The 13,829-nt window shown below is 36.8% G+C and overlaps 1 protein-coding gene across 1 annotated transcript; it reads left to right on the top strand.

The window, feature by feature from the left end:
• Positions 1-300: 300 nt before the first annotated feature.
• On the top strand, positions 301-1,380 carry FUT9 (fucosyltransferase 9). The gene has a single exon (XM_068412212.1). The coding sequence runs from the start codon at positions 301-303 to the stop codon at positions 1,378-1,380; it is 1,080 nt and encodes a 359-aa protein (XP_068268313.1).
• Positions 1,381-13,829: the final 12,449 nt, after the last annotated feature.

The raw sequence follows: 13,829 nt of genomic DNA, 5'->3' as shown, positions 1-13,829 counted from the left end.
CAACAAGACTTCTCAAGATATATGTTGATTTATATCAAGTATAAAATGTATTAAAATCCTTCTTTTAATATATGTCAGTTGATTTTCATAATGAAGTGAGAATTATTGTCTTTGTCATGAATAGCATGCAAGAACCCATACCGTCTCCACTCAAAGGAAATTTCTAAGGTTACAGCTCAGTGATATTGAAGTTCTATCCATTTTGATGCCTGATTGCTTTAAGAGGACATATATATGTAATTTAATGTCTGACGTTATTTTCTCTCTTTCTCTTCCTCTCTTTTTTTCTCAGAACAAATTATGACATCGACATCTAAAGGAATTTTCCGGCCATTTTTTATTATCTTCATTATCCTTGGTTGTTTCATGGCATTTATACTAATTTATATTAAACCAACAAACAGCTGGATCTCTGGTCCTATAGAATCAGCCAGTTCAGTGTTGAAAATGAAGAGCTTCTTTACTTCCAAAACTGATAATGTTAATGAAACTACTATTTTGATCTGGGTTTGGCCATTCGGTCAGACATTCGATCTAACATCCTGCCAAACAATGTTCAATATCCACGGGTGCCATCTGACTATTGACCGCTCACTTTATAACAGATCCCATGCTGTTCTTATTCATCACAGAGACATTAGCTGGGATCTGACTAATTTACCTCAGCAAGCCAGGCCACCGTTCCAGAAGTGGATTTGGATGAACTTGGAGTCTCCAACTCATACTCCACAAAAGAGTGGCATTGAACACCTCTTTAACCTGACTCTGACTTATCGGCGTGATTCAGATATTCAGGTGCCTTATGGCTTCATGATGGTCGGTACAAGTTCCTTTACATTTGAAGTGCCAAGTAAGGAAAACTTGGTCTGTTGGGTTGTAAGTAACTGGAACCCTGAACACGCTCGAGTCAAGTATTACAATGAGCTTAGCAAATACATTGAAATCCACACCTATGGACAAGCCTTTGGAGACTACGTCAATGATAAAAACTTGATTCCAACGATCTCCACTTGCAAATTCTACCTTTCCTTTGAAAATTCAGTCCACAAAGATTACATTACTGAGAAACTTTATAATGCTCTTCTGGCCGGATCTGTACCAGTTGTACTGGGCCCTTCCAGAGAAAACTATGAGAATTACATTCCAGCAGACTCTTTCATTCATGTGGAAGATTTTCTCTCCCCCAGAGAGCTGGCAGAATATCTTCTGATGCTTGACAAAAATAACAAGATGTACCTTAGTTATTTCAACTGGAAGAAGGATTTCTCAGTACATCTTCCTAGGTTCTGGGAATCACACGCATGTCTTGCTTGTGATCATGTGAAAAGACACCAGGAATACAAGTCCATTGGAAATTTAGAAAAATGGTTTTGGAATTAATTTTTGTGTGTGTGTGTGTGTGCACTTTTTTGAAGAAGCCAGAAGAAACTACAGTCCAAGTGGAGAGGAGAGGAAAAAACTAAAAAAAAAAGAAGGAAAAGAGAACATTATGTCATGGTTTATCAACTATCCTCTCGTGGCTATCCTATTTATATTTTGTAAGAGGTTTAAAAGATCATCAGCAGCAGTCATCAATACTCAGTTTTAAATTATAATGTACATACTAATTATGTGCACTGAATAATATTTTATTGTTTACTATAATTTTTAAACAAGATTTTCCACATTTTCTGTGAAATACATTCCATTCTTACACTTAAAGTAGTCATTTTTAACACTTTTTTATTTTTAACATTACATTTGCTGTTCAACCTATTTGGAAAATGAGGACACAACTTTTAAATGCCAGAGAGAACTTTAAGAACATAATTTGCTGTTCCGGTCTGAAATGTGTGTAATATTTCAAAAGATGGTAGTTTTTTATAGTTCATCTCACATTTTAAGAATACAGTAAAGTTCAATACCTACCATTATTCCAGTGTGATCGATTGTACCCCTTTTTAAGGGTGAAGAACCTAGATATATAGTTTTTAAAAGGTATTACAATAGTAGACAGTTTTTGTTTCTAAAAAGATGTTTCCTAACAACTAGCTGCATTGTTATTTTAGGAATATGTCTGTTCTTAACCTCTGAAGAATAAAGAAGTCAGATATAGAGAAGATAAACAACCTCAGTGACCAAACCCAGATTAATCCGATTTTTGAGTGTACTTAAATGCAGCATGTCCTTAAGTCTCATTGTGTCTCAAGTATTGCTTACCTGAACCAGGGCTGTAAGTGGTGTTATACAGATACAGAGATAAACAGATTTTAACATAGGCATTTGATTACATCAGCCTCATGCACTGAATTCAGCTGGTAATAATGGATTTTTAGAAACAGCTTGTTGAGAAATTTTTGTAATTTCTTGAATAATTGTGAACTTGTCCCCAGTTCTGTAAAGATCCACTGAACTTTAATTGTAGCTGAACAACTTGCTGTTATGACTCATGAATGTGGAAAAAAAAAATGACCAAACAGTTTATTTTCTGAAAGAAATATGCTGAAATTCAGTAAATAAGTTATCAGGCTGACATATTCAACCATTCAACTCATTAAGCTAATGAAATTTGGTTTTTGAAAATATTTTATGTGACAGGTATAAACAAATGCACTCTTAAGAGCAGCAGTTCTATCAAAATTTGAATATATAAATAGGTTCTTAAGTATTAAATTTGGTCTGATAGCAAATACAAAAATGTGATGATTGACATGATTGTTTAAAATGTCTGCTTTTAACATGTGTCATTTGATTTTATTACTTTTTTCTTTCAGCTAAGACTTAAATATTTGATTGCTATATATATTCGTATGTACAAGGTTGGTTTAATGACATAAATGTACGGATATGTTTTGGTATCAAGTGAAAGCCGATCAACTCGGTTTTTCAGGTCAAAACGTTACAAATCACACCCTCTACTGAAAGAAAAAGTTTAAGCGGAAAAACTTTAGCTTAAGTGATGTATGAGACCCTATTCAAGCAAAGTAGTTGATCAAGTACTTAAGATTAAACTTGCTGAAGTAGGGGAATGAGGGATAAGCAATGAGAAGTATTTAGCAAAAGATAAAGTGATTTGTCAGATAGTTCTTTTACCCTAGGCTGGAACAGAAACACAGAAGACTGTAAGAGTAACACAGTTAAATTTCTAAAACAAGAAACTCCATGGAAAGGTTATAGAAACACTTGTGCTTTCCCTATGGCTTCAAAAGCTGTATTCTGATACAGATATTTATTTATACTATTTATTGCTGTCTTTAAAAGCTAGTTTGCAATATACTGTGAACCTCCTAAACTCACCAGCATTCCAATACAAAACAAGATGAGCTTACCTTGCAAATTAATGCAATATAATGAAATCCAGTCTTCTAAAAACAAAGTGCTGACATGGATATAATGAGAGTAGCATTTCTACCATTTTTGAAGGCAAGTGGCTATTGCCTACAGTCTGTCCTACAGGACATCATACCTTTTGTTTTCAGAAGGGCTGTGAAATTCTCAGTCACTGAATATGACACTGCTTTAGCTGGATAATCTGATTCCCTTGATGCTGGAATTTTGAAGTTCTTTGCATTGATCTCAGTGGAAGTATATTCACCCATTGGTAAGCGTGCACAGTCCCTTATTTCATTCCTCATTTCAGATAGTGGGAGTTGTGCTGTGTGTTACAAGACCTTATGTCAAATCAGACTGGTTTCTTGGCATCAGGACTGAGCCAATAAATTCTTATATTAATAACAAGTAAGCACAATAATAAGATATATGACTTGTTACTACGAATATCAACCAGTGTAGACAGAGGAAAGTTTTGAAATATATATTAAATTTTAAGCCTGCAAGTAATGTTATTACTTCTGTGAGCACTGGATCCAGTCAGCATGGTCAGTCTTGGACTGAATTCTAAGAAATGTGCAAGTCTTTTGATGGAACTGGGAAGAGAGTTATTCTCTTCACAGAAACTCCACACAAGGCTTGTATACTTTGCATTCAGGATGCATTGCTAAAATTGTTTCAAAGATCAGTAAAACAGGAGAGAAATCTAATCCAGATTGAAATGACCAAGAATCATGACTAAATCCTAAACAAGAGGCATGACCCTAATGCCTCACTGACATTCTTGAAGAGTGTGGGCTGGAATATAAGTGAGGCAGCCATTTTATGAAGATTTTAAGATGATCTATAGGTATGAAGCCTCAAGCAGTTCTGGATATAAAGAGCTTTGCTGACAGAAGATGAAGCATCTCCAGGCATGTCCAGCCTAGGTGGTAAATGATGTGAAGCAATGGATGTAAAACATTTGGACTCCATGCATCGATAAAGGCAATCTACCTAGACCTACAGACCTAACTCACAGAAGATTTGATTCCACTCTGTATATAACATTAAGCATTGTGATGTCTGTGCTCCTTCAGTGAGCTACCCCACATGAACAGCTAGCACAAATAAACTCAAATAGTAAACCACTGTGAAGTAGAATGGGCAAAACCAATTAATTATGGAAGGGTAAATTACATGGAATTAGTTAAAATAGAGAACAATGTATTATTTATGCCTTGGTACCGGTGGCAAAAGAAGATAGTTGCACAAGAAAAGATAAATGGAAGATGAGAAATCACACCAATTCTTACTATTTTCTCAACAGGTTTATTTCAGGCATTCAGATTATTTTATTTGCCAGCCCACAATAATCTTGCATATGCACTTGTCAGAAGTTAACTCGGCAGTCACTGAAGACAGAGTAACCATTATTCTTTCTTTTACAACGGCTTCTTTTGTATGTTTTTAGGTTCTCTGTCATGCACTGAGCTATCAACTTTACTGCCTTTCTCAGTGCGAAAAATAAGACCCAAAACAGATAAAACACTAACTGCAGATGCATTGCTACCCCACTGAATGTGAACAGACATCAGACGAAACTGGCAGCAGATCCTTCTAAAGCAGAGTTTTCCTTCCATTTCACGGACACTCAATGACCACAGCAGCTCTTGCTCAGTATGAGATCTCCATTCCTTAGTGAATCCTCATTGCCAGTTCCTTGCCATCTGAGATGGCTGTACTCACAATGAACAAGCAGCCTGAGCAAGGCCCGCAGAATGTGTGAGACACATCCAGCAATGTATTTGTCTTTTAAGAAACAGATCAAATAAAATGAAAGTTGGACTGAAAGAGCATGAATGTGGGGATTTGTAGAGTTCATGCAGGCTGACCAAGATATAGGAAATTGGCACTTCTGAGCACAGTAAACAGCTACTTACTGTTTGTAGCTACTCATGTTTGTTTCTCAAACTGGGCTTTAAAAAAAAAACTATAACACGTAATTTTCTCCCATCTCTAATCAAGCAAGCTTCAGTTAAATAACCAATAACTGTTGCTGATTATTCAAGAATGGGACTCTTGTTGGCCTTGTGTTATCTCTTTTATTAGATAAAAAATAACATACAGGGGGAAGAGTGAAGTCTGTCAGTAAGCTAATCATACTTCATATCTGACTTCAAGAATCCTTATTCTTCTTTTTTGATTTTGAAGTAAATCTTCATGTCATCACACAACAACACTTTCTGGACTTGGTTCAAGAAAGACCTTAAGCACATGCATATGACCATGAGACTCCAGCGTGTGCTTAATTTAAGAGCATCTTAAATGCTTTAATGCATTGGAGCTTCAAACAGTCTGGTTTTATTGCCTTTGGGAACTGTGCCAGAGAGCACAGTCTATAGCCAACAGAGGCCAACTTCTGTGGCCTCTTTTGCATCATGTGTGTCCATACTGTGAGTGGACTGGTTACTCCACACCGAAAATTGCTTGGACTAATTCTGGCTTAGTGTCTATCCAACGTATCTTGGCTCCACTCTTCTGCTTCAGCATACTATGTGTGCCACCATTGCTCCATGCTATCCACTCAGCATGGCACTCCACTTTACAGCTTCCCTGTGATGTGCAGGGTGAGTGAACCTGCATGTGGTATATGGAGGTGAGAGGAGCTGAGGCTTGCTAAGACAGTTTTTCGAGGACTGTCCTGGGAAGAAAGCATAAAACCAGGTCATGTGTGCATCCTTTTAATCTGGACTGAGTGCGTCCTAGAGAGGGTCAGTCTCAGCCATATCTGATTTTCCTCTTGGAGGAAAATATTTGGTTCAGTCTAAATGAGACTCTGTGAATGATCAACTGTGTGTGCAAAGTGGGAACAAGAGGTGTGTCTGTGCAGGCTGACAAGGAGGCTTCTGAATGGTGAAAGTTGATCAAGTAAGTGTTTCCTTGGTCGAAACTGGTACATTATTCAGAAGAGAGTCCAGGGGCAGTATTTGTTTATCTACTAGTTGGTGGGCTTTTTCCTTAATATTGGCTGACAGTTGTGTTTTGTTTGTTTGCTTTTCATATAAGTGATTTTTAAATGTTAGAAATCAATCAATACGATTCATACAAAATAGTTACTTCAGCTTCGTCTTTCACTTCTTGCTCAGGCAAATCTTCCATCGGAGTCAACACGTGATTTGGGAGATTCCCATACCAGTAGCACAGGAATGAGCCTAGAGTGGAATGGCTGTGGTAAAAAACAACCTTCTTATCCATGGATGTTTCCCTTCCAATATTTGAATAATTAGTTCTACTGCTATAGCCAATTCTACCTTCAGAGAATCCGTGTAAAATTCATACTGGTTAGTTATGTTCATAAAAGGTATGGAAATGCCAAGAAATTCATTAAATAAACCATGCAGCAGTGATTTTAATTCATGGCACAAATGCCACAGAGTGATACAGCTGATAAAACCATAAACTCATGAGAAATAATTAGGCCTAGAGATATCACCCTGCAGTTTTCGTGTTTGAAAAAGTCACTTCGTTACTCTATTGGAAAGGTAGTTAATTGGGAATCTTTTATGTCACCATATTCTCTAGGCAATTAACTGAAACCAACAGTCTCTGTGCAGTGGATAGTTCAGAGATTTGCTCATGTGGCAGAGAGCCTTTCACCTCCAGGTTAAGAGCCTGAATTGTGAGTACAGACCGCTGTTTGGCAGCGTCTAGTAGATGACTCTGTGATCTCAGTCAGGTTTCCTCATTCCTGCTTTCAGCCAAGGAGGCAAAGAACTGAATCGAGACCCATCTGACATCTTCTGTGCATTTCTCAAGGTGGCTTAAGACACTCTCACTCCTGCAGCCTGTACCATGCCTGTTTATGATTACGCAGAAGACTTTGCTGTTCCAAGTAATAAGAATATTGGCATTTTTTTGGTGCCAGTTTATACAAATGAAGTATTCATACATGGGGGAACTCTTCATTAACATTCCTAAGTAAATAATTAGTAGGCAAATCATTTAATCATTGCAAATTGGCAGCGAAAGCAATTGTTTGTTATTCTTTATATGAATTAGTCCAGTGGAAAACAGGCTTTGATGAAACTTTATCCCCCTGGCTTGATACGCCCTGTTTGTATCCAGATACAGGGGCATGCACGACAGCAAAATTTGAAAGATATATGGTAAACCAACACCTTTATATGTATAAAGTTGGGATAAATTTCCTATAGAGTTTTGAAGCTGTAACTAAACATTTTAGCAGTCACCAGACGAAAAATGTTCCCATCAGTCCTTTTCTTTATAACATGGTAAGAAAAGCCAGTCTGATATATGCTGTTTGGCAAATAAATTAACTGTAAAATCTACATTTTCCTTTGCAATTTTGTTTTGTAACACACATGTTATAAGAGATGAGATTAAAAAGTTTGGAAAGTTAATTCCCTTGGTGCAATTTAATGTTTTAAAGACTCAATGGATATACTGAAGAGAAGAAAGTGAGAAGGTTTTCCATCTATACAAAATTCTAATGTGCCAAACTGTTTCCAGTGAACGAACAAAACAGATAGATAAATATACTGACTTTTTATTAGGATTTGCAAAATCTTCTATTAACGCACTGTAATTTTGCACTATTTTGTAAGAAAAGAAAAAAGGAAAAAGAAAAAAGGAACTGAAAAAGAAACAGAAAAAAATCTAAAAACAGATGCTAAATGTATAGTTTGTAAAATACTATTTTTCTTATATAAGGTGTCATCACATCGTGAATCTAACTGTATTCTTGTAAACTGTGAAAAATGTGATGTACTGTTGTGACACAGCCTATCAAGGGCCATTTCTAACACACAGATTAGTCACCTGGACTTGTTTATATGAAACATATTCATAAATCTGAGATCACTTTTATACTTATTTTTTGTAGACTATTTTTCCACATTTACAACACAACTGTTATTTTATATCAAACATTAATTTTTCTTTTAAATATTATTTGAATAGGTGGGTGGGTGTCTTAAATGTGCCAGAGATTCAAAACTGTAACCAAGATAATTCAGAAACTCTTCTTTGCCAAACTGTAATGCTACTTAAATCGGAGATGTTTTGTTGAACAAGCAGGCACACTGTCGATAAACAGAAGTTCCTATTCCACGGTAATGATGATAATGTTACATTTGCTAGGATAAATGCCTGGTAGTTAGGAGCTGCATTTCCCTTCTGTCTTTCTGCATGTTGGGGAAATGAAACTGGGTGCCATAGCTGAATGTCATAGATATTCAGCCACTCACATAATGTACCATGGACTTGACCTCTGAAATACATGGATGAGAATTAGGAAAAAAACCCTTAAGCTGCTTGTCTTGGGTCAAACCCACATTCTGTGGTGGGTCACATGAAAATGGGATGATTGACACATGCAGGACTGGTAAGATCTCAGTAAAGACAGTAAGTTCTGTATGTAGAAACATGGAACCACATTTATTCAGTGCAAGATCAGGACCAATGTCCCTCCTGTATTTGATCTTGCACACACAGCATTGAGTGAGATCTAATATGAACCCTTGTTTTGTGTTCTCAGCTAATGATATTCCTTGTACTGACAACTTAATCTTTTATGTGTTTATATAGTATATATATAATGCATAAATTCATGTGTAAGAAATAGTAACCAAGGAAAACTGAATTTTAATGAAAATAATGAAAAACATTCTTAACTGCAGGAACATTTTAAGATGCCATGTTAAAAGGAGATCTTGTAAAAAGATGTATTTTTTATTTATTAGTGATTGTATATTTTGCCCCATGATCTAGACATTTTATAACAGGGATTCTACCAAACTGTTTCTTTGTTCCCTTTGAACAATATCATCACCCTGAGATGCATCTGAAAAATGTAGTTTCAAGCACTGATGTTTTTCAGCATTTTTTTAATTTGATGTTGTTGTTAAACATTCTTCTGATTACCTATAGCTGTGTTCAGAGTTTTCAACACAATTTGACTGCAGTCAGAAGATACCTACTGTATGAAACTACAGGTAACTGTAACCATTTCAAGGACTTTCATCATTTATGTGAAATTAATACTTCAGAACTCTGATTCCAAGATGGTCAACAAGCAGCTCACTGACTCTTATTTATTGAGCACTGGAATTCTCCCCAAAGGATAAACACTGAATTATGTATATAATAGTGCTCTATATAAGCCTAACAAATTATTGTAATAGGTATATTTAAAATAAAAAGAGAACATTCTAAGTGTACTTTAGTCTTTGATCATTCTTTCATAGGTCTAATGTCATTCTTTTTCTTCTTGCGGTAGTTCTCATCAAGAGCCTGATCTAAAGATTGTTGATTGTTGCTAGTCATTCCCATGACTTCTGGCTGAGATCTCACAAACAGAATTTTAGTTCTTTTTAAGTTGTTACACATGAAATTCTGCTAACTGTTTAGGGTGAGACTGAATTCATATGGACCGTTGCACGAATTTGCTGTGTACAGCAAGCAACACAGCTGAATCAGTATGGTACTACAGTTGAGGTTACTTTGCCTCGCTTTTAGTAACATAACTATGCAGCACTCTTTGATCAATCATTTGATTTTTCTGAATTTACAAGATATTTGCTACTGAAAAATGGGCTTTATTAGGTCTATGTAATCTTCCCAAAAAAAAAATATCTTTAAAAGTTCTCAGAGTAGTAAAGGAGCAATTTACATGCTCATGTTTCATTTCTTTATCTACTGTACAAATAACCTACATTTGCAGAGCTTAACTATCTAAAATAGCAAACGGTTAACACAATGGTGTCATTTATTTTTAAATATATATGCAAAAAATTGAAATAGCTGCCACTGAAATAAACGCAATAAATAATGCAGTATTCCTAGTAGAACAGAGCATTTGGTCCCAGTGATCACAAAGTTTATCCAAGACAGAATATTGTATCTGGCTACTGTTAGCTTGAAGAATGAGTCAGTCTTCAAAAATCCTTTTCCTTTCTATCAGATGGGCAAATTTGCTTTCCTCCTGAGCTAATAAAAATTTGCTTGTTTGGATATATTCTTTAAAAGTTTATTTAGTTTATGCCATTTACTCAAACCAAACTTACCATCATCTTGAACTCATTCTTGACAAGAGCATGGGAAAGAAGTCCCTGCCACATTTCATTCATTCCCCCTCTCTCATTTCTCCTTCTTGCATTCAAATACCACATCAAAAAGTCAATCTAAGACAGAACAACAACTTTCTCTCTCTAAAACAGAACTTTTCTTCTGAAATGATCCATTTCTTCTTTCTTTCAATTACAAACTCCCCCTGGAGGCACCAATCTGCTGGACACAAAGCCTCGTGTGTTTGGAAAGCCACGTCTCTGCACCTGAATGTCAGAAGCAGCCAACCTAATGATCTGCTTCTGAAAGCACAGCACTGAAGTGAAACATAAAAAAACTGGTCACACATAGAAGGTGTGCAGGTTTCTAACACTGCCAGCAATAGGGGGCTATTACAGATGCTGAAACCAAATCTGTGGGTGATAAGGCTGCTGTGCGCACAACTTCCTCACACAGTGAAACAAGCAATAAGCCCCACATAAGCTTTGCACAGGCTGGTCTTTCAGCACAAAACAGTTCATTGAAACAAACGTGCAGCAAGTGTGAGTCCGAGAGCAGGCTAGCGCCTCTCAGCAAGGCTAATAGAGAAGGTAAGACAGACAAACAGTTATGCTACTTCTGGGTCCATTAGGTGGTTGCATCCTGGCTCACTACACCACAAAATACCCCATGTCAGTTCTCACACTGACTAAAACAGCAGCCTCCTTTCAATAAATATATTATCTCAACGTATATTTTAATTCCAATAAAGTCTTTGGATAGGATAACAAGCCTTTAGGCAAAAGACCTGGCTGTAGCTTAAGATATCTCAGAGTAGATGTCTACATGTAGATGTACAATTGCAAGAAATTTCTAAGTTCCCACTAAAAACAAAGGAGTCACAAGTTTAAAAAAGCAAATGGAGCCTAAGAGCAACTCAGCTCACCTGCTCAGAATGTCTCCATCTTTAATCCTGCCTAAGATCACATTAAAAAATAACATATTATCTAGCAGTTCAATGTCAATTGTTATTACAATTGATTTTGATGTACAACGAATCAGAAAAATTAAAGAAAACAAAGCTGCTTGTGTTGAAAGGTGAAAAATTATCAGGTTTCATTTTTTTCAGTCAAAATTAGTTTTTTTGTTATGTTCTAAAGGATACTTTAATGAAAGATCAAAATCATTCTCAAAATTTTTGCCTTTAATACAAAACAATATTTCAGTAATAACTAAATATTATTTTGGGAAATTGCATACTAATTTCAACACTTTTTATGAGATGTTTCTTTTTCTCAAAGAGGCCATTTTTCAATGACAGGATTCTTGAATGAGGAAAATGTCATCAACTGCATTTTGATTCTTCTCTTGGCTTCTGTCATCTGAATTCTGTCATGTGTTAAGAACACATACTCAGTGGGATGTGGTTAATCAAAATGGAAGAGTTGTTGCAAAATGTTTCAAAATAATTTCTATATAGTCACAGACCTGCTGCTATACCACAATTATGTTATTCCTGCAATAGGAGCAATCATCTAGTAGCTGATTGCCATCATTCAGACACATACTCTCAAGTTATGAAGTTCACTCTGTTCTTTAAGCTGCTCAGTCTTGTTATCAGCACGATTACAGTTTCTGACATTTGTTCACATTGTCTCCACCTTATGTCCACTTGGTTTCCTCAGCCATACCATGCCCTCTCCTTCTACCCCAACTCTATATTTTTACATTCTCTGTCAACATTTTGACATAAGAAAAAGAAAATCGATTTCCAGCTAGAATCATTCAAGCCTCTATAACCTTGAACTAGTAAGCCCTACACCCTTACTCCACTGCCCCTTCATTGTCCCTAAATTAGATTTCATTCACTGATAAGTGCACTGAAATGAAATGTAACAAGGTACATGGGCAATCAGGTGCTTTTTAATTAGTTCTGCTTGTCAACCAAATATATTGTAATGCAATCAACCAGATGTGTCAATTACATCCAGAGTGGCAGTTTTACCCTTGAAATCTTATTCTAATATAGCTCCAAGCTGTCATGCGGTTATACCACACCAGACCCAGTCTTGAGCTCAAAGACAGCAAGCGATGCTGAGGGGATAGACCAATAGTACAGGATAACCATTTAGTCCATTGTTATCCGAGATTCCCTGATTAATAGGAAAAAACCCAGACATAGATAGACATACCGTATAATTTCCTGCAGTGATATCTGCCTGCACAGGCTCAGCTCATGCCCAGCAGGTTTTATCAGCTCTGTCTCAGCAGAGCCCTCGAGTCTGCACCTAGCATCCTGGCTCCTGACTGGCACAGAGCACCAGACAGACCCACAGAGCTCTCCAGCTCCCTGGACAAGCTGCTCAGCAATAATAAAGTGCAGACGCATCTCCAAGCATTCCTGGGAGCTGGATAGCACTGCCTGGTGAGCAGGATTGAGCCTGTAGGCCACCCATCAGCCATATGAGATCTAGGTCAACAAGAGAGTGTGTTCAAAAGTGCAGCTTTCTTTAGCTCCGTCCTTTTTCAGGTCTTTCATGTTGGATGTCTGAAAAATTCTTTTATCTTCCATTTGTTTGATATTAAAAAGCATGCTCTTTCCCACCAGCTCTGAAAGCAATGGCACTTAATATTATCGCTCAAAACCTCTTACAAAAATTACAGAACCAAAACCTTAATCTTTGTAGTGATATTACCTTTCTCTGATGCATTACATTTTAGTTTGTGTTCAAGATGAATGCTTTTCACAGATAAACATGTTGTATAGCAAGACAGAGCTCATTTACCATTTTTGTAAGGCTCAAATATATATTTACAAATGAAAACATAGTTCATGAGCTCTATCTTATCAGAAAAAATATGCAGGAATGTGCACCATAATGATAATAATTCTCACTGCTACCCATCCCATTCAACCAAGGAGATCAAAGAGTTTGTGAAATAGATCTGACCCTTCAGCATCTATAAAAATGGTTTTCCTTGATGTGGCAAATTGTAGATTTAAACGGTTTTGAGAGTCCTTCCACACTTACGTAACGCATTTGCACAAGTGTTTGTAGAATTAGGGCCTTTGCTTTCCAGACAAACTGGTGCCTTGCATAAATAGTCATGTTTTCATCTTCTACATTAAAGAACTGAGGCAGAGTTTATGAATGACATACTACACTTCAGCTAGCTGGGCTGTCCTCACAGCCCAGTACAGTCATGAGCAGAATGAACTAGCTCAGCTGTTGTACAGCGTAGCTGTATGACAATATAACCACCTGCCTGCACTGTCCCAGCACCTGAGCAAGCTCACTTCAAGCCATTGCACTTCTGCAAGGGATCTGCTTAACCTTTCCACTGAGGAAATCTCCAGAATCCTCCCTGAAAGTTAGTCAGAAAACAGGCCTTAGGCAGTTTTCTAAATGTCTTAATCCTGTAATGAAACCTATGACTAAGTTACCTGGGAGCATCTCCCTGGGGTGGATATT

This window comes from Nyctibius grandis, chromosome 1 (genome assembly GCF_013368605.1).
Source record: "Nyctibius grandis isolate bNycGra1 chromosome 1, bNycGra1.pri, whole genome shotgun sequence".
Lineage (NCBI taxonomy): Eukaryota > Metazoa > Chordata > Aves > Nyctibiiformes > Nyctibiidae > Nyctibius > Nyctibius grandis.
The sequence above is the reverse complement of the archived record's forward strand: the minus strand, read 5'-3'. Positions and strand labels throughout refer to the sequence as shown.

Bases quoted from the DNA above. Each gene is read 5' to 3' on its own strand.
- FUT9 (XM_068412212.1), top strand. From the start codon at position 301: ATGACATCGACATCTAAAGGAATTTTCCGGCCATTTTTTATTATCTTC.